Here is a 26,770-nt window from a genome sequence, read left to right on the forward strand (position 1 = left end):
AAGTCCTCAAATATCATAACCGAATGATATTAGCATATGGCATATGACCTTGCTATTTAGGTAAAATGGGAGCAGCCAATAATAACCCTTACATTCCGGTTGCCAGGTTTAGATGATGCAGAACATGCTCCTCTTGAACTTTCTGTTTTTAAAATATAGTCCAAATGGCAAAATCATTGGCATCCCATACTAGTTTAGGATCAAAAATTCAACTAACAAGAAGGCTGACTTCCTCAAGAGTCCAAAACTGGTGCAATTACCCAATACCCAATTTCTGGCTCAACTAATGTTTTTAGACATTCCCATCTACCCATAACAAAGAAATACCAAAGGAATGCTAACTGAATTTATGTCACAATAATATAATGATTTCATATCATAATTTAGAACCAATCCTACCGGGAACAAACAAAAATCTTCTATTAAGAGCATGCTGGATAGACTGATTTTTCTTTTCTTTTTTTCTCTCTTGTACGATTTTAGTTGATTTTTACAGATTAGTGTTATTTATTTATTTATCTCTTATATGGTTGGTCCAAGTCATAAAAGAATAAAATGGTAAATTTTTACATTTTTAAACAATGAATTGGTCAACAGATGTCAGTGTTTCATGGAGTTAAAACTGTTCTGGTCGCAAACCATTGCTTTTTAGCTTAAACCAGCTGAAATGGTTAACAGATCAGGGAAGGGCCAGCTGAGTTCATCCTTTCCTGTGAGCTCAGTAAAGGACAGGTAAATTACGGAGTCTGATCAGGTGACGTCAGGTCACAAAGCCCCCTCACGGTAACTCCTGGATGGCGGCCCGTTGACAGATGGTATGCGAGTGATCCCCTGCTGAAATGGGAAACAAGTGATGACCGTTATAATGGTCCACGTTTTTGAATCGCCTTTCACACTTTTTGATCGGCCTCCCGCTGAAGCAGAGATGAAATTACAACAGGAAACACCAACCGAATCACAAAAAGGGATCATAAAAAGCTGATGTAGTCAGAAAACAATTTAGTTCCGCATAAGAGAATGACTTTTATTTTACACTGTGCATATTTCCCTTAGGGGATGTTATTGTAGAATCAAAATTGATATTATGCTCTACTGCGCTCTACTTTCAAGGTCCCACCTGCAAGATTTGAAGGATGTCGCTCACAACATCCACTATGAGACCTACAGGGTGAAAAGACTTAACGAGAGCAATGCCAATGGAGTGGCGCTTTCACCTTTGACCCTGGAGAACGGTACCCTAGAGAAGAGCGATGCAGAGAGTCACCTTTGAAAGGGAAGGAGCGTGTGCCCATCCTTCGCCCTGTCAGAATGGGAGAGATGAACATTTCACTTCTAGATTGCCACCGTTGGAAAATCGACACGCTTGACTAAAGACATTTCCGCTTATGCGTGTAAACTTCATATATGAGTCTATTTTTGAAATGAATATATATTGTGGGAAGGGATCTGGGATGAATTATGGGTAGAATTGAACTAGGTTTTGGCTAAGAGAAAGTTTTCCTCTATTTTCCTCGCTCTTGATATCTTTGATCTGTAATCTGCCAAAAGAATGGCACAGAGGGTTGGCCTGCTGGAAAATGTGTGTGTTCCTGCACGGCTGACACCTCACAGGATGAGAAAATCCCATAATCCCTATCTGGGTTACTGCACCTCTTCATTTACACTGAACCAGCAATGTGACATTCTCCTTTTGATCTTTATTTTCATAATTATTTTTGAATTATTTTTTTTTTTTTTACAGCAAAATATGATCTTTCCCCGTACTTTTGTAAAAGAAGACATAAAAAACACAAAAAAACGAATCTTTAGACAAATATTTTTGTTACCATAGCTGCTTTGAAGCTGAAGGTGTTTTCTTAACCGATCCTTAAAGAGTTTCTTACTACTATCCATAAATGGCTGCTGTGATTATAGCAGATATGTTGATATAATGGGAAATATTTCAAATATAACCTTTGACCTTAAAGGTCTGGTATGAAATGTAATACTTTTGATCATTTCTAATGCAGAGATGGATAAAGGAACACAAGAAAGTTGATTCTTACTGATGTTTGCCATACAGTAACAGGTCAAGTTTACAGTTCTATGTAGGGATGTTTTTCTTTCACTAACCTAGTTAACTTGCTGTTGAAAGGTACACATTGTGCGGTTTACTTCTCTCCTTTACTCAGTTTACTTCTTGCCCTTTTGCTTATCAAGTCTATTGTACATAACCATAATGTGTTCTTATTTTCTATCACAGTATCACATTTTTTACTCAACATGTATTAGCAGCATCATCATGATTTCCTTGTTACTAATATTAATATACATGTGAACACCATTGATTTGTGATTAAAAAATTACCACCGTTCAATATTTTTTGTGGAGCCACTGATCAATGCTATTAATAGTCGTAATATTGTACACTACCATTCAAAATTTTGTGGTCAGTAAGATTTTTTAGTTTTTTTTTTAAAGTGTCTTAGGACCACCAATGATGCATTCATTTGTTCAAAATTAAAATGTGAAATATCTGTTTTGTAAAAAAAAAAATATATATATATATATTTATGAAATGGCAATGCTGAATTTTCTGAAGCCATTACACCAGTTTTAAGTGTCACATTATCTTTTAAAAATCATTCCAATATGCTGAATTGGTACTTATGAAACTTATTATTATTATTATTAGTTAATTAGTTTTATTATAAGTTGGAAATGGTTGTGCTGCTTAATGAAGTCTGGAAGTGTTGTTTTATTATTCTTTAATTAATAGAAAGTTCAAAAAAGGTCAAGAAAAATAAATATTTTGTAACATTCAAAATTTAAGACATTATAAATGTCTTTACTGTCACATTGGGTCAATTTAATTAATCCTTGGTGAATAATATAAATTTCTCAAAAAAATTACAGACTTCTGAACAGTAGTGTATGTTCATTATATGTTTATGTGATATGCTTCTTAAAAAATGTTTGAATGTTTTAAACTCTCTACTGAAGACTGAGAGTTAGACAGGTGTCTTTCTGCATTTAAAACCTTAATCATACCTCAACAGTCGCTTCACCTTTGATCCAGTTTATTCTTCTGATGTCCTCGCTTATTTGTGTTTTTATTATTTGTGAAAGGGTGCCAACTGAAGACCTTTTCTTTGTGACTTGCTTCAGGAGTGTTAACATCAGGCTAAATTTGCCAAAATCGCTTACTTAAGACTCTTATATAACACATGCTTATAAAGCAAAACCCCCACACGCCTGATTGAAACATCTTTTATCAAGCTCTGCGGGACAGGTTTTTGTTGACCTGCAAATCACAACTAAGCATTTCTTCCTTTCTCTAAGCCTTATTCATTTAAAAAAAGACCCCTGTAGTCAAAACACTTAAAACAAACTATGTGTCTCAGAATAGGCAAGGTAGATGTGTGTGTGTGTGTGTGTGTGTGTGTGGATGCACATTCACGAAGCAACATTCAAACACACAGTAACAGCTGACAACATGTTTTAAAGGAATAGTTCACCAAAAAATTTCAAACCAGTAATTTATTCACCTTATCACTCTTATGTGTTGTTCCACAGAAGCAAGTCATACAGTCTGATCATTAAATACATTTTGGGGTGAACTACGCCTTTAACAACTGAATGTCAGAGAAAATTAATTATGCAAATATGGTGCTTATTTCGTATAACTTTTACTAAAACGGTGCAGACTGGAACCAACCCAACTGAAAACAACGACGCTTGTCTGACAAGGCACTGCAGCCATGAGATGGAGTTCATAAAACTTTGTCTTTTTTCTCCTTCATTTTGAAATAAACCACTACAACAGTATTTACAGAAAGAAATGTCCCCTAAAGAACTGAGAACTGTGACATGCCCATGTCACGCCAGAGAAATCAAATACCAAAGAAATGAGAGAAACATTTTAGATAATAAGTGAGGCAGATATCTAACATTGCTCATTACGCTGTTGAACCACAGTCGCCCAAACCAAGTGTTTGCACCAGTATAAAAGTCATTGTTGCGGACCCTGTATGAATGTCAAAAGCATTACTAATATTGGTTTAGTATTACATGTACAAGTACATACAAAGAGCCAACAAAAGAGCTGTTTTCTGTTGTTGAATCATGTCGTTCTCAAATTTTATAAAAGAAACAATCCTGACATTTCTAATTTGGGAAGAGTTTGAGGAACAGAGGATTCATTCTATTCGCTCAACAATTAAAAGCGCCAGACATTTAGAGTTTAAAGCAAGCTGGAGGGTGAACAGAAACTGCCAACACACTCTGAATGTGGTAAGCTAGTAAAAGTCCTTCAGAGAGCAAGAATAGAGAAGCACTATTCATGGAAACTGGCCTTGAAAATGGATTCAAATTACAGCGTAATTCAGACAGAACCACTCCATATCTGCCAGCCAGATTTGTCTGGTAAGAAAGCTAAATTCACACAGTAGTACCAGTGTTTCATTGACTCGGAAAGGTAATCCTGCCTTGATCACATGAGGAAGGCAGCAGGCCCAATATAGACGCACAATAAACATCTGTCAATATTCTTGCATTTAGCCCGTATTACCATGTCTTTGATATTAGCTCAATGTACAAAGTGAAACAAGCTTAAGTCTTTTATACTATCGATTGCTGATGTTATTCATCGCTAAAAGACATTTACCTTTTTGCATAACTTGCCTCTTTTCTTGACCAGGTTTCTCTGCTGACTCTTTTCGCTTAAAGTGTTATGGACGTGCACGCTGAAACCTTCTTACAGATGACCTCGACATATTAATATATATTTACAGATTACAGTGGGGTTAGTGCAGGAGTTATTATTTAAGGTTCTTTAAGGTGAAAAAATTCCCACACATATAAACTCTCATTTTATACAAAGAGGGAAAAGGCTCGGTTTGGAAGTGAAAACAATAGTATTTATACAAGATAAATACAGTATCTCTGACAGTTTCATACAGTTTTCCTCAAATACTATGCAATGCCTTAGCAATATATTAATAGTCTCTCTTTATTTCATTCATCTCAAATGGTTCTGTTTCTGTTATGGAGACATAATGAAAAGCGCTTCGATGGGATTTCTTTCAGAACTTTGCTATTGAATAAAACCTGTTGCATTCTTAAAAGACGATCGAGTTTGTGTAAATACTGCAATATGTCTTCTAACAGTTATCAGGATACCTCAAAGAAAAAAAAACGAAACAAAACTAAACTACAATTTGAGTGTAGGCATATGAACTGGTACAGAATATTTAACATCCAATCCTGGACACAATGCCAATTCACTTTTCTAGACTTTGTGACAGCGTCTCTCACCAACTAAACATCCATTTTACAAGTAGATTCGCCATTAAACAAGAGTAAATGGGTACCACCAGGTTACGGTAAGTCAGCTCACTGTCAAGGCCTCTGTCAGCAAGTTACTGCCCTTCTGTCAACTGTGTCAATAGTCTGCCCACCAAAAAAAACAACAACACATGTGCCTCAGAGACTGCAGTTATTCTAACCGGTGAAACCATGGTTTTTAAAAAAGAAATCAACTCCAATTTCCATAGTGGTTCTTGTCTCCTCAGGTACCCAATCAAAAAACATGTTCTACTTCTAAATAACCCATGTAAAATCTTCGTAAATGTAATAAATAAATAAATATGTGCATCATGTCAATAAATAAACCTACTACCAATGAGAAGTAAAAGCAAATAAATACATAACAACTTCAATGGTTCAAAAGATAAACTCACACAAGGTAGTGAGATTAAAAGTCTCAGGGGATCTAGCCTGGTATAAGCAGCAGCTGCTTAACCTGATTAACCCCCATTAAACAGATCACTATATACAAGAACTGAGATTGACTGTTTGAGGTGAGGGCTAATGTTTATGCTAATGTGTCTTTTGGTAGATATAATCTATTATCTTTAAAGCCCAGAGAATTTAGGGTGGGATAGGGTAGTGATTGGAATTTACCCCGACATAGTTTCCATCTGTTTCGTTCTACACTTTTTTTGGAGTAAGATTAGCTTCATGTTTGAATCAAAGAGGTTTATAATAATTGGAGAAAGTGAGCATTCAATTAGACTTCGCTTTCATCTCAACTGTAGACAAATTAAAAGCTTCTTATTGGCAAAATGGTTCGAATTATTCTTTGGAAAACTGAATATGGTTCTTCTAAGCAATCGTTCTAGGAACCGTTGTTTTTAAAAGATAGTTATTAAGTCAACATATGTTGCTAATTTTGATGTAGTTCGGGCATGTACCAGCAGGGGCGCTAACCAGCCAAACAAAAGTGGTTTGAGTGGGACAGCATGCCTGAAATTTCACTCGTTTTTTTAGTACAATTTCCTGTAGAAAAAAAATGGCGAATTGCATGCACTACTACCATATCTGCCCACAGATGATAATATACAGAGGTAATCACATTTCACTAGTTAGAACTTAGAGGTTGCTTTTAAATAAATTATTCACCAATCTAAGACTCCAAAATTGTGCACCATGTCATTTATTCTGCCACTATCTGAGATGATCTGAGCAGCACATTAATCTCCTGAGAGAGCAAATGCAAGGTTTGCTATGGGGTATGGAGTGGGTTGGAAAAGTTGGATTCTGTGAATTCCCCTGCGGACCTGTATTCTACATACCCAATTATACAATGAGGTAGGCACCACAGATGAGCGCAATTGTGAAGGTGAAGAATCAGCACCTCTGAAAATAAAAAGAGGTGCTACTAATCTAAAAGCAGACATGTGGGTATTGCTTAATGGGAAAGCAAAACTGCTAGATGAAGAGAGACTACTGTAATGAGCTTGTGTGGGATGTTTGTGATCACTTTAATTACACTGGCCAGCCTCTGCAATTGATTCAAATCACTGTAAACCGTATTCATCAGATGTATTTAAAAGCACTCGGGCTGAAAGAGACACTGCACCCGTACTGTAAGAAACTATGGTAGAACTGCCATGCTGTCCGCTGCTGTAATGGTTTGGCCTGGTGACAAGTAAGCAATGACGTGCAGTTTCAGTCTGTGAAAGGCTGTCACGTGGCCAAGATGCATTATGGGATCACTCGGAGATCCCATCTTCTTTTGTATCAGGATTATTATGGAAACCTGCACATAAGCCACTAATATCAATTGACATCAAAATGGAATTAAAATAAAACGGGCAGATGAAAAAGCCAAGCTATAAAATAAAACGGGCAGATGAAAAAGCCAAGCTATCTTTTATACAAACCACAGTCCCTTTGAACTATATTAAAATGTATGAGCAGTTCCAATCCACCCTGCTCTCTCCGACTAATAATTTCTGGAAATGTCTTTAAAAGAGCAATCTGCTGGGAAAAATAACCACCTGACTTCTGAATATGCTGGCTCCTTTCAAAGGACAGTACCTCAATACTGTACCTTCACCGTACCTGGATTTCCGTCTTATTCAAAGTGTCCGAAACCTCGATCTTTTACCATAAATGTTTCACAGTAATCCTTATCATCAAAAATAATACTTAAAAAAATAATATTTAAAAACAAAACAAAAAGAGAACTGCATGACAAAAAGCAAGAAGCGTTGATGTGAAAACGTAGCTACGTAGCTGTTTATCTCTAAAGTTCTCGTTTTTTTTCCCCCTTGATAAGACACATAGATGGAGTGGTAGCACATCTGAGGGAAGTGAGAAACCTGGATGCTGCTGGACAAAAGTGAAGAGACCCTGTTGCAGTGGCTCCTTTTCCTCATTCGTTCTCTTAAACGTTACGGTTTCCTCTACGTTTCCCTGGATATATGAGAGACAGCTCAAACAATCAGCACACACCTTTGTCACTTCAAGATAAACGGTTTTGAATGAGACATGGAAGCTAGTCTCAACCTGTTTCATGTATGTGTGGGGGCTGATTCCTATGTGTCATGTTATTTAATGAAAGATCTAGCCTCTGACCCACTGCGCTTTGTACATGATCCCTCTCGCTTGTCAGTCCAGGCCCGTTCCGACCTTTTCTTTCAGATTTCCCTTTTTATCTTCCATGTCAATCATACCTATTCACCCCTCCAGAAAAACAAAACAAAAACAAACTCCCATTCAGTTTCTCTCGTTTATTCTTCCTGTGGGTCCAGGATGAAGTTGGGTTTATCATCAGTCTGTAGGAGGAGGTTTTGGTGATGTGGTGGGTGCTGGTGCCCATGAAACACTTTGCTCTACTCGATGACCATGCAGCGCGGCACATGCTGGGAGTAGTATTTGAAGAGTTCAGCTGTGGCGCCCGGGCAGTTGGTCAGTTCCAGCTCCTCTAGCTCCTGCAGTTGGATCAGGCCTGATAGGCCAGTAGTGGTCAGCAGAGGGCACCCTAATACAGAGGAAACAAGAGCTGGTCAAATACAAACACTATCTGCCACCTCCACTCAACTGCTCACTTCCTGTTTATAATGCTGTGAGACAACAACAAAGAAGATGATTCCCAAACAGAGAGATTGCAGTATTGCTTTGGTCTGGATGAAGGAATACTTGAGCCCTTTGAATGAAGATACGCAGAAAAACAAAAATCAGGAAACACTGGAATAGAAAATATTTATGCACATCTACTGATGGAACAGGCAGATATTTATGATCAGCATTTTTGAGGGATTAACTGAGATTTCCTCCATAGCATGATTAAGCTCAGGTATTCATAGAAACAATCTATTTCCAAACATACAGTGTAATTTCATTATAGCACTTTATCAGGATCAGCACTTTCAGAGTGTTTTTACCTGCTAGAGAGAGAAGACGAAGACTCCTCATGCCATATAGATGCTGTAACCCAAAGTCTTGCACCTAAAAGCACACAGCGGGAGCTGACGTGAAATTTCAAGCAGTTTTGGTGATGTGACATGCTATAAATGATCTAATATATACATTTTAACCTAATTGTGATAAAATAGTGCTTGCACTTTATTTTACAGTACGTGCACTTACATGTACTTATATTGTACATGAGAAACAGGACTGTAAAATAAAGTGCTACCACGGATAACTTTCTTGTCATAATGACAAATTGCATAGACACTTACCTGACAGCACCAGCGCAGGTAGAGGCTTCTCAGAGTTGACATGGTAGATAAGTAACCCAGGCCTGTATCTGTGATCCGCACACACCTGAATACAGACATATAAAGAACAGACATTTTACTTCTGGACTTGACTGTGATAATCATTCTTTCCATAATGAATCAAAATATCATGGTATTATAACAGATAGTATCACTGTATCATAGCACTCAATGGACATTGTTATAGAACAAGGATTTTAAATATTGTAGTATTTAAAAACTGTTCTTTCGTTGTTCTTTAAAACCGTATGTGGGCATTTTGTATCAATAAACACTTAACCGTGATGTTCTGACACTTGTCAGAATGGCTCACTATCTCCTTTCTTATTGAACAGGCACAAAACTATCTGTAGAAACACATCAGTTTGTGTTGGTCTAGTTTATTATTCTATTTATGTAAAAAAAAGTCTAATGACAATGGCAAATAGTTATAGGAACTATCCAACATACAGAATGATTGCGAATGTTTTTATACAACAGTTCAATAAACAAGACGCTTATATTGAGTAACTTACATTTTAGACACAATATTGGCAGCTACTTTATCTATTTCTGCTGTTTAGTTGCAAAGGCTGCAACATACTGTGTTTCGATTCCTGAAAGGATTGTTTTGTTCCTAAATGAATCAGCATGTTTGAAAAGTAATTTGCAGCATATATTTAACATTACTTTCAAAACCCAAATATCAGCTAGTGAACTGATATATTGGTTTATTACATTATTACATTTGATCACAACATTTAGTCCCAATGAGGCACTGTAAGAGGAAATATCAGCAAGATTTACTTTACACTCTGTACTGTAAACTCAGCACACTCACCGGTCCAGAACCAGCTCCTCCAGCTTGTGTAGGTCACAGGCGATATACTCCAGGGCCATGTCAGTGATGCGGGGGCACCAGGACAGATCCAGACTCCGGAGCTTCCTCAGATTCTCTGCAACCAACTCCACACCATCGTCGGTGATCTTTGAGCAGCCTGACAGGCTGAGGGAGGTGAGGTTTGGCAGGCTGTGCACCATGTTAACTACGCCATGGTTGGTGATCTCCCAGCAGGAGTTCAGACGCAGCGTGTGGGTGGTGTAGCCTTGCTTGGCGGTGAAGTAGGCCATGGCTGTGTCGGTCACATGATAAGCCTGCAGGTTGAGCTCTGATAGGTTGGGAAGGAGCTGAGAAATGGCGGCGATGGCATCGTCTGCCACATTGATGCAGTCGCTGACACTGAGAGAGGTAAGCCGCGCATTCAGGCTGGACCACAGGCCGGCTTCTGTGAAATCATTGCAGCCGGAGAGTTCAAGGTGCATCAGACCCTGCATCTGTTCCAGCATCACCTGAAGAGTTCAAGATGGAGAAGAAATGTTCTATCAAGCTTACACACAACTGCAAATATGCTTCTAGTGCAGTGAAAGTTGTCCAAAGCTTAATGAACATTCAGAGCATTATGCTGGAGCAAAGGTTTTCAGACAGTTCCTATAGCCTCCTTGGCAATGCACAGTTTGCATGTCTCCCTTATTGGACAGACCTAGCTCAGGTAATGGAGTACTCTACTAAGCAGCCGATGAGTCTATTCAACTGGATTAAATAAGGAAAACATCTAAAATGTGCAGTGCTTGAAAGGCTCCAGAAAAAGATTGAAAACCCATTACGTTCCCATATTGTTAGTATATGGTTCCCACTTAGTTATTTCTTTGTAAACCAATTCCTAACATTGTTGGAATGTGGTAGGGAGGACTTTGAACTTATACGCTATTTTTTGTTTTCACCATAAAATACAGTGTTCGTAAAACAACAGTGTTTAGTCCCAACTATTTTGACGCTCCAATACCCACTCAACAACGACAACAAACTCAATTCTTGGAATTATTGAGAAAAGTGGAAATAACCTGGTGGACACTAACTATTACAGTACAATATCAAAAATGAGTGACATACAGTACATTTGTTGCTTACTGTTAGTTGAGCCAAATCATTATGTCACAGAAAAGATTTTAATTCATTAGACCAGATTTCAGTCATATGTCTGTTTGGCCAGATGTGTAATTACTATATTTTGCATGTGATTTCTGATTCTTTTTAAATTAATGAGGGATATAATTATTAAATGTCAAAATTATTTCCTGTGGTAATCAACATTATGATACAAATGCTGTTAATAGAGCCTTTAACATTTCTTCAATGCCACATTCTTTCATTTATAAAACTATACAAAATGGAACTAATAATAAGAATGGTGATACAGGTTGGTATCTAAAGCACTTCCACACATTTGTCTTAAAGAAACGGCAGATTATTTGATCTTTTCTAATACTAGGCTGATTCCTAACCAGGGGTGCATTTACCAAAAGCAACTACGGTCGCAAGTTCTGTTGTTATCAGTAGAAATCAACTGAACTTGCGACCATAGTTGGCTAACAATGCTTTTGGAAAACGCACCCCTGATTGATGTACACTGGGGAAACTAAATTCCTAATCTGAAAGATTCATAGAGCCCTTTCTATTTCAGTTAAATGCAGGTTATTAATAAAGATGGTACAAAATATATTTCCAGTGCATGGCCCAATTAATGTAAACCTGAATATCTAAGCCAATTCTTTGGGATTAACAACAAATATTTGCATTGAGATGGTCCTCAGCTAATGGACTGTGTGACTCCACTGACCTAGTTACTGAGCCAAAGAAAAAAGGGAACAATGTGCAGATTTTCTGTTTTTAATAATTTAAAGGTTTCAGGGACATGTTATTTTTATAATGAAGGGAACAACGGCTAAGACAAAATGCAAATGAAAGAGCTAATTTCAGAAAGAAAAACAGCTCTTGAAGGCAGGAGTCTGCTCTCTTATTGAGCGCTTAGTCATGACCCAAGCCAGGCCCAGCCCTATATAAATCACAAACAAGCCTGAGGTGCACAGTTCTCTCTCAGACAGAAGAAACTCCACAACCTCTATCACTGCACATGCTGGTTTGCATATCTGAGTTGAGAAAGCTTGGATGCCGTCACAAACAATTTGAGAGTTCACCATGGTAACAAAAGCCCTGTCCAAGAATAGCAACAGCATAGAGACAAGTGTGATGAGTGTGATCATTGCTGTATGTTCTTGCAAAACACAATTGTTTCTAGCCATTGGTGTAAGATGTTCCGACCAAATTACCATCCAGCGAATTATTTAATCATACTTAGGGGTGGGGGGTAAATGTAATCATTTATCAGTAATCATAGTTCAACTCATGTTTGAAATACTACATTAACTTTTCATAATTAATCAGTAATTTTCACACTTTGTGTTTCCAAAGTTTGTTTATATTTTCATAAATAGAAAAATGAAATGTGCATTTTATAACTATGCCAGCCTAATAAATTCTCTCTTCTGACCAAATAATCAATATTTATTTTCGTCTTTTTTAAATTATAGAAATACTGTAATTGATTTTTTTCTTTTGCCATTGAAACAAATTTGAACATAAAAATTATATTTGTTGTAGTTTTCATTTACTACTATTGCAGTTTATCACCTATGAGCACTTCTGACAACCCCAGAAATGTAAAAAGAGTACATTAAATTTAAATTAATTTGATTGAATTTAAACAAATAATCTGAGTATTGCCAAGCAAAATGTTAGAATATTCCTAACACAACAAGCTTGCCATTATTTAGTTGGAAGCAGTTTGCAGTGTATTATTTATTTATTTATTGTATATACTTTTGGTATAAATCTCTACCTGATAAATAGTTGATAGATTTTGACCACTACACATTACACGTTTTTTTTTTTTTTTTTTAATTGCTTGAGTGTCAAATAAAAGACAGCATGTCAACCTGGAATCTATAATTACCTCAAGTCCCGCATCTGTTATAGTCGACCTCTTTAGACTGACAGACTTGACTCCCTTCTTCGACAATGGATAGTTGTCAATGAACTCACAAATGTCCAAATCCGAGACCCCCACCAGACAGAAGGACTGGAAGCCTCTGAGAGCAAAAGCCTGCAGGCTGACAAACTCCTTCTCCCCATTGGGCAGGATAGTGTAGAGTTCCTTGGCATGTAGAATGGGCGTCACACCTTCCCAGAACATGGGCTGGTAGAGCACTTTCCGCCATGTCTTGCACACCTGTGCCAGAATGCACTTTTCTGCCGTGGTGAAGTACCATAAGAGTCGGTTCAGCACCTTCTCATCCAGCACCAGTTGTCTCTCCAGCAGGGGCTTGGGAAATTGCCGGAGGGGAGGTTTGATGGCAGTCACGGGGCTTGTGTCCAGGTCGGGGCCCAGCAGTGAGGCCGCTGTGGGCAGGGGCTCTAGGTGATAGGGCAGGCTAGGGGGAGGCAATATGGTGGGTACGGAGGATGACTGGCACAGGCGATTCTTGGCAGCTGGAGTGCCTTTAGTAATGCTGGCCGAACCGAGGCCATTGGGCTGGGGGGGGAGCTTGACCATGCCGTTCCGAGTCACACAGGGAGACTTGAGGTCATTGGGAGTGGACATATTCAGCATTGGAAGCCTGTGAATAGACCAGAGTTGAATCATAACATGTCTTGCAGTGATATTTAAAAATATATTATTATGATTAAAACATTTTAAATAAATTCACACTATGCATCAAATGTGATCACAGCTCATCATAAGTTTGCCATAGTTTTTCTAGCGACAGATTTATACTTGCCCAGCCAACATTTTCATAAATTGCTAAATATTATTATTCATGTTTCTCTCTTTCAGTAAATGTTACATTTTCTTAAGGTTTCTATAATTTTGTTTTTAGGGCCAAAAGAGAAGACAAAAAAAGGACAAAAACAAGCTAAATAAAAAAACTGTTAGTTTGGTAATTGCTTTTCTTTTTACACTTTTAGAAAAAAAGCACTTTCGCTGCATTTATATTTACAAAACTTTTAATCAAAACAACATCCACCATATTCCACACATTTTGTAAAGGCTTAAGGTTTTTTTATAGCCCCACTGTAGCCTAATATTTGTAACAGTAGACGTAGATTTAAAGGTTTGGTTAACACTGAACAAACTAGATTTGTGTTTCAAATCTGATCTTTGAGACTGACTGTCTAATCACTGTTATTTTATGGAGGATTTATTGGGTCAAATTATAAACTAAAAGTCTAAAACTAAAAGCCTTAAACCAAATCTAAAAATCTAAATTTGAAACTTAAAGTCCAAGTCAAAAATTAATTTGGTATTTAGGATTGGGCATTTTGTATTTAGGATTGGGCATTTTCTATTTAGGGTTGGGCATTTGGTCATTTAGCCATTTAGGATTTAGGATTGGGCATTTGGGGATTTAGGATTGGGAATTTGGGTATTTAGGATTGGGCATTTAATCATTAAACCATTTAGGATTGAGGATTGGGGATTTGGGGATTTAGGATTGGGCATTTGAGGATTGAGGAGTGTATGCAAATTAGGAGGCGTGGCCCAAATACTGGAGGCTGGGTTTGAAAAGGCTGGTGCGCAGAGGCACCTTATGGACAGCAGAGGGAGCTCCCAGTGCTAAGGAGCACACTGTAATGAAAGTAATGTAATTGTAATGTAATTCTGTTTCTGTAATGAAACAGAGCGAGTGAGCGGCTTGAGCGAGGACTGTGTGATAACTTCAACTTAATGACAGCTTTGTAACATTTGTGGCCTCAAACACAAAGTCACCAGTGAAAGGAGGGCTATCGGTCTGACGACGAGAAAGCAGCAGACAGTGCAGCAGGCAAGATGCTAACATTAGCTACTAGTATATAAGCTGATATTGCTAACATGCTTTATTAGGGTATTATTATATTATATATATTTTTTTGTTTTTGCTATATAGCCTATATATATTTTATAAAGATTGTGAGAGAAAAGAAATTAGGCTTGTTTGACTTGAACCGGCGCTGCACACTGCAAGACTGATCGGTTTATGACATCAAAGTACTGCGAGAGCGATTCAAAAGCATAAGGAGTGTTTACTTTCTTTGATGTCATATGTCGTGTGTGTGTATGTATATATGTATATGTATACACTCACCTAAAGGATTATTAGGAACACCTGTTCAATTTCTCATGAATGCAATTATCTAATCAACTAATCACATGGCAGTTACTTCAATGCATTTAGGGGTGTGGTCCTGGTCAAGACAATCTCCTGAACTCCAAACTGAATGTCAGAATGGGAAAGAAAGGTGATTTAAGCAATTTTGAGCATGGCATGGTTGTTGGTGCCAGACGGGCCGGTCTGAGTATATACATACACACACGACATATGACATCAAAGAGAGTAGATGCTCCTTATGCTTTTGAATCGCTAATGAGTACTTTGATTTTAATAAACCGATCAGTCTTGCAGTGTGCAGCGCCAGTTCAAGTCAAACAAGCCTAATTTTTCTTTTCTCTCACAAAAAAAAAAAAAAAAACAGAATCAAGACCATCTAGTGGCAATGTGAAAGGAGTGTATCTACTAATGTCAGAGGGGTTAACCGCAGTTTAAAAAACAAAACAGCATGTCCCAATATAATAATACCCTACTAAAGCATGTTAGCTATTTCAGCTTATATAACTAGTAGCTAATGTTAGCATCTTACCTGCTGCACTGTCTGCTGCTTTCTCGTCGTCAGACCGATAGCCCTCCTTTCACTGGTGACTTTGATTTTGAGGCCACAAATGTTACAAAGCTGTCATTAAGTTAAAGTTATCACACAGTCCTCGCTCAAGCCGCTCACTCGCTCTGTTTCATTACAGAAACAGAATTACATTACAATTACATTACTTTCATTACAGTGTGCTCCTTAGCACTGGTAGCACTCCCTCTGCTGTCCATAAGGTGCCTCTGCGCACCAGCCATTTCAAACCCAGCCTCCAGTATTTGGGCCACGCCTCCTAATTTGCATACACTCCTCAATCCTCAAATGCCCAATCCTAAATCCCCAAAATCCCCAATCCTCAATCCTAAATGGCTAAATGATTAAATGCCCAATCCTAAATACCCAAATTCCCAATCCTAAATCCCCAAATGCCCAATCCTAAATCCTAAATGGCTAAATGACCAAATGCCCAACCCTAAATAGAAAATGCCCAATCCTAAATACAAAATGCCCTATCCTAAATACCAAATGCCCAATCCTAAATACCAAATTAATTTTCGACTTGGACTTTAAGTTTCAAATTTAGATTTTTAGATTTGGTTTAAGGCTTTTAGTTTTAGACTTTTAGTTTATAATCCGACCCAATAAATCCTCCATATTATTTAGCAAGTAATTGGATCCGTTTGTTCTATATCTGATTGCCGATTGCCATAGTAAGAACAATGATATTAGCTGTTTTTGTCTACAGACACTGATAGTAAATGTTGGTATGGAAAGAGTGAACAAACCTAGAAATTTGATCTTTGATACACGTCTTGATAGTGAACTCAGGATGTGCATGACATAACATATGCCTCAACTGCTTTACTGTATTTCACACGTTAATGCAGGTGTTCATGTATGCACTCTCAGGCTTATTTTTTATTCACAATATAGTCAGATCATCAGCTCATTGTATGCATTGAGAGTGAGTGAAAATTAGTAAATTAAACTGCAGAATAGAGGCATTGCAGCACAAAGAATGAACAAAGGAAAAGACTGAACATTCAGTGAAACAGAAACAGTGATAGAATAATTAACAGGACTGAGAACTGTTCTAAGAAAGGAAGTTGTAGAAAATGACAGAAGATTATACTCTGAAACAGAGCCACCTTTTCAACACACTGGTCCACCTTAAAACCTCCATGCAGGTGTGTGTGCTCTGTGCACTAATGCTTCAAGTGTAAAATCTCAATGAATGTACCTTGCTTTCAGACATTTTTCAGCCCTGCCATGCCTATCGCCGCAGCTCAAACACTTGTGATTTTGAATGCAGAATGATTATAAACAAATGAGATGGATTTACATTAAGAAAAGCAAAAATGTTGATCAGCGTTTTGACTGAATGACCACTTGACTTTCGCAGGAGAAACACAATCTAGGTAAAAACTATGCAAATTCACAGCTCATTTCACAGCTTTTAAAAACTAGTGAGGGGGTGGGGAGTACATCTAATTTGTTTCCTTAGGAAACCAAACACCAAAGAACAGACCACAAACCCCATTTCTACCCACACTCTAGAGGTGGAGCTTCCTAAGATTACATCTGATCAACAGAGAAGTACAGTAAGTGCTTGTACAAGAACTCACAGGAAAAGATCACAACTACAATTTTTTAAAATAGTGATTCCCATCTAGGGTTACTTAAGCAATATTTTGGCTGGTTCTCACTTTATGGCAACTGTTTAAAGAGTTTTAGGGTCCAGGTTGTAATTAGGTTAATGTGGGGTTAGGCACTTAGTTGTAATGGTTAGGGTGAAGGGCCAGGGTTTGCATTGTGTCAGTGAATGTCCTTAAAGTTAGCTGTACGAGTGTGTGCATGTGGAAATAATTCAACATAATCTTGGTTTTTTTATTTTTTTTTATTTATTGTGTTAATATGTTCAGTTCCTATTTGAGAAAAGAAAACAAATTGTGTTCATTTTGAGTTGGTTAATTTGTGTGAATGACTCTGAGAATATATGTGCACTTTTAAGAAACAAGAAAGGTAGGGCCTTATTGGTGGGAATGTAGGGGTACACAAAACAAAAAAGCTTTGGGAACACTGTGTTAAAACACAAATTACTTCATGTTAAAATGGTAGTATACAGAGAGGGAAAAAATGGCATGCAGACAAAAATACCACCCAAAATTAAAGGGAACTTTAAGTATCTCAAATAGCAGACACCTACGTGACATGTATAAAGAAAAGTGCAGCTAGTGGAAAGGGAAACAGAAAGAGAGAGAGAAAAAAGGACTTGTTAGTGCAACTTCAGCACCAAGGAGAGCAACTGAACTGCCTGATGAAGCACATCAGAATGCCATCAGCTACACTTCTGCACTGCAGATGAGCGCTTTGGCACACCAAGATGTGTTGTGTGGGCAATGCAGTCGAGAGTTCTTAATATAGATTGGAACCATTCAATAAGTTGGCACAGAAAGGGCTAGTGGTCTTTTGTAATGGGTCAAATCAACACTCATTGGGCCAGAGATACGATGTCAAACCATGTGCAGCAAATGTTTGAGTGGAGAGTGACAAGTGATATAAAAAAGCTAGCTGACATATTTTGGATGCATTGCTGTCTTTACCCTCCATTTCAGCAAAAAAAAAAAGTTCTAGAAAAAGAAGCGCAATAAGAGTTGGGGTGGGGATAGTTTTACTTCACAAGAGAGAGATATTTTTTACCAAACAATATATGTATATTTAGAATTCTCACAATAACCAGAAAATGTATTCACTCACACAGGAAGTATGTTGCATTAGATCTGTGTTAAAATAACCAGTTTATATGTTGGTCAGCAGTTCTCTGACACAGTGACCCCTCAGTGCAAAGGTCTAACTATAAACTCTGGATGTGTGTGTGCATGTGTATAGTGTTCTCATATTTCAGTCAGTGGGCTTTTATACACCAAAACCATATTACATAAAGGCTTTCAACACCTTATTTATATCTATATGTAGCTGCTTGTCATTACAATTCTTAAGGACTATTTAAAATTCAGATGCTGAAGCCGTGTGGTTCTTCTCTTCACGTCCAGCACTAGAACAAATTAGTTCAGCTGTCATGCCCTTGAAGAATTAAAAAGGGGAAGTAGCCAGGGAAAACCTCCAGAAACACAGTTAAGCAGCAGTGTATTTGAAAGCGAGACATGGAAAGGGCATGGCTGCTGTCCAGATGGGTTCAAGGCAGTTAATCTTGATATACAGAAGGGGGAAAAAGCACCTCTTTAAATGATTAGGCAGGGGGCTGAGAGCCTTTCTACTTTTCCAAATGAAAGTGCCACACGTACAGAAGTTCTTTCTGAATCAAGCTGAGAGGATTTGAATAGCTAGAATTAGTTTATAGAAGATAAATTAACTACTTGGTTACAAATAGATCAACTACTGTAAATATTTAATTAAACTTGTTTGTTTAGCTTATTCTCAATCTTTTAGCTCTGGATAGTAAATACCTTTGCAAAAGAATCTATAATGACATCAAAATGAAGACTATTGGGTCAATCCCAAATTCAGAAAAACGTCTCAGTACAACCTTATTTTCTTAGGATGGTTATTGTCTGTTTGTGGCCAAAATGAAAAAAGAAGAAAAAAAAAACTACTCTGTTGAAAATAATTATAACAAATTAGTATCACATGCTTATGCCTTGAAGTTGTAAATAAAGCAAATATTGCATAAGTACAAGAAAACAATTTCAGTATTTCTGTCACTTCTTTGTAATTATTTGTGAAAACTTTCACCACCATTTTTTTCAGTTTATATTGTCTTCCAACGTATGTGGCAAAGAGGTCTTTTTTGGAGCTTGAAAATATTGGGTCCCACCAACTTTTATGATATGAACAAAAAAACAGCTAAAACATTCTTCAAACATCTTCTTTTGCATTTTGCAAATGAAAGAAAGTCATGCAAATTTCAAAAACATGAGGGTGAGTAAATGATGGACTTTGAATAGTTCTCAACTCATGGAGATGTCTGGCCTAATGAACATTTTGCTACAAGGGAACTGGTCTGCATCACTCGAGGGGCAAACCACTAAAAACTTTCCAGAGCATATCCCCAACAGTTGGCAGTGAGTTTGCATAGAGTAAATCCGTTCTCCTCTCTGCCACTTTGCAAGCCTTTTCAGTTTGCCTTCAGGCCCAGCCTTTACCCATGTTGTTTGGATTTACTGACGAGACACACAAGCCATATGACAACAAACAATCAGAAAATGGAGAGCCGGCACTTTTGCCACGGCCAGATGTGCGGTGCTTGGCACAGAATGAGAGTGGGGGATGGGACGAGTGGAAACAGAGGAGATGGGATAGTGACAGGATTGACAGTGGTCTCTTTGAGAGGGATTTGCATGTTCAAAGCAACCCTGCAATCTAGTCGTGTTCTCAGCGAGAGGTGGCTGAAGAGCACTTCTGAGACTTCCTCGGCAGAGTTTAAATTAAGTTTCGGAAGTCAGATGAAGTTGAACTGAGTCTTTGGAAGTTTGTAAGTGGGACAACAGTATGAAATATGTACTCTCTGAGGAATGATTCCACTCTACCATTACAGACTATATTTATGTAAAAAGAAAATCTGCACCTGTGTCTGTTTTGTTCCTGGAAGGGCTGCCGCTAGCTAATGTAATGGTGCTCAGAGCATTTAAAGGATTGAAGTACAGTCCCTAAAACAGAGAAGGAATCAAAACAGCATCTTAACTAGATTCACAAAGTGCAGAAGACTTTAGGTTGATCTCAGACAGCTTGAGGTGTTCCATGTGGGAAGTCAAAACTGTAAGAAACTGATAAAGTAGTCACCAGCTAAAGAACGATAACTATATTAGTGTCCATACCAAAAGTGCATTCTGTTTAAGCACACACTGCATTAATGTCATCTAACACTTTAAATACTCAAGCTCTTTAAAGCTGGTGGATTCTTACTGTCAGGGTTTTTAACATTCATCAGCTGGAAAAATATTCTAAAAGAGATTTCAACAATATCATTCCTCTGTGTTGTTTTTGTTATACAGCTGTGCTATTCTAATTATATTCTCATGGAAGTAGAATGGTTATTAAAACTTTTTAGTTATCGTCCTGGGGGTGTACTGCCCTTACAACTGACCCGAAGAGAGGGGGATGCTCCGTATGAAAGTGAAGATGTGTAATCGACACTTTCTCAGTGAGGATAGTGTATGCTACGCTATCAACACTGAGTGGCCCTCCACACATGCTCACTTTCACCCATGATATTAGTTACAGTTGTATCACTGGTCTTATTCCTGACCAACCAATAGAGAGAGATCTGTCGCTGCTGATGTTTATGCAGATCTCCAATTTAATATTGTCAGAGCCGACAGCCTGAGTCCTGGCTTCTGATACTTTTTGATCCCGCACCCTTCCTGTTTCCTGTTAAGTCTCTGCTGTCCTAAATAAAAACAATAATGCTAAAAATAAATCTTACATTTAAAAAAAAAAAAAAGTAAGAATACTGAGCAAAGGCCAGATTTATGTACGTTGAATAGTAAAGCACATTGCATTGTGGGATACAGTATTCTGTGCAGTAAGCTCTGTTTATATTCTGCTCATTACTGGCAAATGCATTAGGTCATCAAGGTATGCGATACAGGAAATATGCACACTTACAACGGTAATGGTAAGAGTATTATTATCGTACACTTTTCTAAACATAGCCTAACTCTCATTAACTCACTAATGTTTTTAAATTAGAATAGTAGGCTTAATCATCAAGGGTCTTCCAAGCTTCTAAACAGCTTAGGAGAATCAATCCCTGCCTAGACTTTTTAAGGAATCCAAACAGGCCTAACAGTTGAGCTTGTACAGTGAGAGGTCTTCATTTGAAGCCATATGCATGTGCTTTGAGTGAAGCTTTATCTCTCAGCATCATCTCTTGAAGATACACATTAACAGGACGGTTCACTTAAAAGAGAAATTCTGTCATCATTAAAATACTATTATGCTGCTCTAAACCTTCAATTTACTTTAAACATATGCAAAAAATTCAAATTAAAGTAAATTAAAATGTTTTAAAAATAATAATAAATAAATCAGTTTAATAATAAAGTAATACATGTTTGGCGAACATGAGTAAATGATGACAGAATATACATTTTGGGGTGAACTGTCCCTTTAAATTCCTGTCGTCGTATAACACTGCACAGAGAGCAACCTTGGCGCCAAGCGTGGAATCATGCAGTTGTCTAAATATTATCAAACACTCTACAGGGCCTTGTAGCGGTGTGTAAACGCCGTTGCCGTTAATCGATCGAAACATTTGCATGTTACATGACAACCGCGCGAGACGCGGAGGATATCGTTTGCATCTCCACCTCAAAAGACGGACAGGTGACGTCATGTACATGAGGAATATTCAGCAGCCCACAAGTGAGACAAAGGCTGTCTCAAAACGTAGTGAGCTGCCTACCTGGGTATCACTTGAATTTATCTTCATTAATCAGTAATTTTGTCTCGTTTTCCAGTTAAAACAATAGGAATTTAGTTTAAAAGCTTGAATTAAGTTTATTTTATTACCCTTTCTCAAATAGTAGCTATCCTTGTTTTAAGCATAATTCTAACAAACTTAGGTGAGGTTTAGTTGAACCTTGTCAATGGGAAGCAAAATGTATTCGTAATTCAAAATATATTCTCGGAAAAAGAAAAAAAATGATTTTTTTTTTTTAAGTGCGTTTAGTTGGTTTTACTTGAAAACAAGCCAATGATAGGAGAGGAAAAAATAATAATATTAAATATTAGTTGCAGTGTAAGGTTGCGTGCAGAATTTTAGGCAGCATGCGTCTATGATGTACAAAAATGCTGCCTCTGTAGGCACCACACTAGGTTTTGGGACACAGCCAAAGACAAGAACGTTCACCCGAGCGGTAATAATGTTGCATTCTCGTTTCCTTGTCCTTTCCCCGTTTTTTAAATCAGCGCTATTGATCCTCTTCCTATCAATGCTTGTTCTCAGGTGTCAACTGTTATTAACAGTCGCTGATATCCTGGTTTTCCTTGAATCCTTTGCGTCAAACGCCATCTAAGCTTGATCAAAACATGCATCACATTAAATAATATTCGACTGTATTAATAGTCGATTCTCTTACCTTTATTTCACATGCAGCTCACACGATCCTTAATCCATAATAAATCAGATATTGCTCCCTGACTCGATCGCGTTTCCCACAACGTTGTAGGACGCATGAGGGAAAATAAATAAATATACCAGTGGCAGCAGCGGCAGCAACAGCCCTGCCCGTTATTTCCTTGCGGAGGTGATGCTAATTTGATATGTCGATGTTGCCATAGAGATGTAAACCTTTCTCAGTACCAAACCCGTAAAATATCACTTTACATGTATATAGAAGGAAATATAAAACAAGTAAATTATTGTCCTAGCCTAAAATAACAGCCCGTTCATTCTGTTTCCCCACACAATGCTTGCCTCCCACTCGCTGTCTCTTTCTCTCTCACATGCACACGCACACAAAACAGACCAATCCCATTTAAAGAGATAGCAGCAAAAATATCAATAATGCATCGCTTTGGGCTGGTGAGCATTGAATGTTTTGTGAGCATTGGTTTAACTCTTCCGTGAGAGAAAGATGAAGGCATTTTTTTATTATGTAACCACATATTTACATGCGTTTCGAAGATGCATACATGCATAATATATTACACAATGGAACACAGTGCTATTAATATTCATATGGAAGGTAGTTCTATTCCTTAAATTTGTTTGGCTGAAAAGCATTCCATAAGTGTTGATATTTAGTATAGTAATAATCAGTGTTCAATGTTGTTGTCCATCTGTCCATGTTCATGGACTATGTATGTGATAGATGTGGAATTGTTAAAGGCACAGTCACATTAAGATAAAGGTACAGTCACATTAGCAAAATGTAATTATCTTGTTATAAAATGTTCAATATCTATTGTCAATAGTGTAGCTTTATGTATATATATATATATATATATATATATATATATATATATATATATATATATATATATATATATATATATATATATATATATATACAGTATATACACACATGCATACATACATATGCATCACAGCTCACACAGAAGTTACATTCAAAACGAATAGCTTTCTGTAGGTCAATGTGAAGAATCCATGTGACTAATCCATGTAAACCTGTTACAGGATCTGAGTAGGGAAGTCTTTCACCCTTACATGAAATTCAAGTTAAGGTTCCTACTGAAATGTCTGGAACTCTGGATATCAGCTGCCAAAATTCGCTCAGTATCACTAAATTTGACCACAATGTAACACATCAGAAATTCTTTGTAAAATGATCAAATAAATAAATAAATAAAAAGTATTATGTGGCCATACTGTATGTGTATAATACATGTATATCTGCATTGAAATTAATATAACAAAATTAAATAAATTCCAGACCAGTTTAAGTTTTTGCAGTGATTCTTTGGCTACTGTCGGAACTGTTTTCATAGACAGGGAAGAAATATATAGAATAATTAGTCTGAAAGGCAAGTTACTCATTCTTAATTTTTTGTTTATTGAATTTAGTATGAAAGCTATATCACACCTGCGGTGAATATCAGAATAGCTGTGATGGCCTTGCTCAGTGCAGTGCTATTTTTTTTTTGAATGACTGATTTTGTTTATTATTTTTATTTTTAGGGGGGGGGGGGGGGGCTGGTCTGAATCTGTTGTTTTGAACTGATTATAAATGTAATACTTTGTGTTATATAAGTAACTTAATATTTAAGCAACTAATATATGTTTTGGATCATTTAAGAACACTGTGTTGTGTGCTTGCAGATTGTTTGACTCATGCACACTCCAATAAGTAATTTCAGTATTGCATAGAGGCATAGGATGTATCCAACGCCCATTTTAGCTGCCATTACATAACTCTTCATACTGACTCCATTGCACAGCCAAGAAGTCTGCATCTCTTGCAGCAGTTGTTTGGATAAATGTAATGCTGAGTACCAGCTAAACCCTCTCACAGACCGCTTTACACCTTTTCAACAGCAGGTCTGTCAAATGGCTGCCAGTGAGCTGCAGCGTGGGGCTATGTTCGGCCGCAATAATTCTTCGGTGCTACCTTTACTCGTTATGCATGCTGAGCGCATCCCGTGTTAGCCTCCACATGGAGTCAGAGAGCTAGAGAGCTATCTATTTATAGCCTGCTCACTTGCTCCCACCCACTCCCAGCCTCCCTCATTGGACAGAGCCTGCACAACAAATGAAGAAATCCTATATGCCTATAAGGATCCTACTCAGTCCTTCAGCATAAATAATGGAGGGATTTTGGTGTGGGGAGAAGAAGTGCACCTTCTTAATAATGCATGAACATAGGGGCAACTGTGCCTCACTCTTCCCATGGATGAAGGTGGGGTAGATGGGCATGTGACTGTATTATGTTTAATCATCTATTTAGGAAATAGGGTTTCTCTAGCCATCTGGCATACTGAATTTGTTTCTTTAGAGGGTTGCCCTGGGGATTTGCTTAGATCTTTTAAAATGAGAAGGAAGCAGTGTTGTCCTAAATCTAGTTTCCTCACATTTCCTTTCCCTGGGTTGCATGTTTTTGTGGTCCTCTAAATAGAAAGGCCCCTCTAGGTCTCTTCGTGGCTGGCACCAGTCTCATCAGTCATGACTTCATGCCATACAAAGGATTCCCTCACAATCAGGCCCCATCCTTTCAGACTCGACTCACCATTGGTGTGTGTGTGTCTGTGTACTTAAACTGCAGGTCTATGGAATCAAATGAAAATGTGCTTACTCTGGATTATTGTACAAAGCAGCTCCGAGAGGGAGACGGTTATGGTTTTATGGCATGTCAATAAAAACAAGGTATGTGAGGGACCAAAGTTAGAACTACCAAAACCTGATATTTTCCACATTCTGCTTCCGTTCTTCATAAATTCTCCTACACCAAAACTTATAAATTTTCCAGGAAAATTCAGTAATGTGGTCCAGGTAGGGCTGGGTATCAAGTTCGCTACTTTTTAGGCACGACCGAATTGCCTCTATACCACTGAATATGCAAAATTTATTGTCAGAATCAGTGAGCCAATAAACATGCAGCAGCATGCTTTATGTGCCTAAATCAGTGATTGTCTGTGGTGGTGAAGCATCAAAGGAAAATGCGTGTTAGATGACCATTCATGCACAATGTAGCATCATGGTACATAAGAAAATGTTAAATATACATATACTTTTACTAAAAACTTACTTAAAAACACCACAGAGAGTTTTAAATAACTTCTGATTGTGATCTAATACACTGTCCTAATCATGTGTTTATTAGCTTCATGTTTCATCCCTGTAAATGTTTTTCTGCAAGTGTAATGCACCTTCGTTGTCAAAGACAGGGTGGTTTATGAACGTGTAATATGAGTGACATTGCTGGAAGCAGCTAACCCTGCTGAAAAAAAGAAGAACATTTGAAACCGTCACAGAATTTGTAATGGTTTGACTGGTTATAATGAGAATTGCATTGGTTTAAATGGAAACTCTAATGTTCCCTGTGGGTCTCTGTTGGTAATACCAAAAACTATATAAAAAAAACAATACCAAAATACCAGATTAACTATTTTTTAATTATAAAAACTATGCAAATGATATGTCAAAATTGACTGATTTGACATTGCATTGATTTTCATTGCAATCTGGATAGGCAAGACTGCCAATATTGAAATGAAAAGGCAAAAGTGTAAAAACAAATTCTAATATTTTTTTTTTACAATGCTTTTTATTTTAGTTTTATTATCTCTTTTATTTAACAGTTATCGTTTTCATTTTTTAAAGTCAACTTGTATGCATATTCTAATCAGTGGGTGTGGCTTATTGTTCAAGTGACGTAGAGTCTGAGGTGTAAGTATAGAAGCCTGTTTCCACCACCGTCAAGTAAAAAATATGATTCTGAAAATCATAATGAGAAACAAAATCATTATTATGATTTACAGAATAGATTTAATTTTACTCGACTGGCGGAAACTGTCTGCCATACTTACGCCTCAGAATCTACGGCACTTCATCAGTAAGCCACGCCCTCCTATTAACAAAGCATTTGCATAGAGGTTGACTCTGAATATGAAAACATTTGCAAACTTTACATTTGAATTTGACTTGTCACTATTACTGTGTGTACATTAATAAAAAGCTTTGAAA

General features: G+C 37.4%; 2 protein-coding genes across 5 annotated transcripts in view; one reads left to right on the forward strand and one right to left on the reverse strand.

Annotated features, from left to right (window-relative positions):
* LOC132149086 (septin-9-like) overlaps positions 1-2,356 on the forward strand; it is a 63,422-nt gene extending 61,066 nt beyond the window's left edge. For all 4 annotated transcript variants that reach the window (XM_059558013.1, XM_059558014.1, XM_059558016.1 and 1 more), the window contains one exon: positions 1,111-2,356. In XM_059558013.1, coding sequence (XP_059413996.1) covers positions 1,111-1,270 — 160 coding nt within the window. In that variant the 3' untranslated portion in view covers positions 1,271-2,356. The remainder of the gene's footprint in view (positions 1-1,110) is intronic.
* A 5,227-nt stretch (positions 2,357-7,583) lies between these two features.
* LOC132149088 (F-box/LRR-repeat protein 16-like) lies at positions 7,584-23,059 on the reverse strand. Its single transcript, XM_059558017.1, has 6 exons — positions 22,707-23,059; positions 12,881-13,544; positions 9,871-10,379; positions 9,012-9,096; positions 8,712-8,775; positions 7,584-8,308 (listed from the first exon to the last, which is right to left on the reverse strand). Exons 2-6 carry the CDS (start codon positions 13,535-13,537, stop codon positions 8,160-8,162), a joined length of 1,464 nt encoding a protein of 487 aa, XP_059414000.1. The 5' UTR covers positions 13,538-13,544; positions 22,707-23,059; the 3' UTR covers positions 7,584-8,159.
* Between the last annotated feature and the right edge of the window lie 3,711 nt (positions 23,060-26,770).

Source organism: Carassius carassius, chromosome 9 (genome assembly GCF_963082965.1).
Source record: "Carassius carassius chromosome 9, fCarCar2.1, whole genome shotgun sequence".
In the NCBI taxonomy this organism is placed as follows: domain Eukaryota; kingdom Metazoa; phylum Chordata; class Actinopteri; order Cypriniformes; family Cyprinidae; genus Carassius; species Carassius carassius.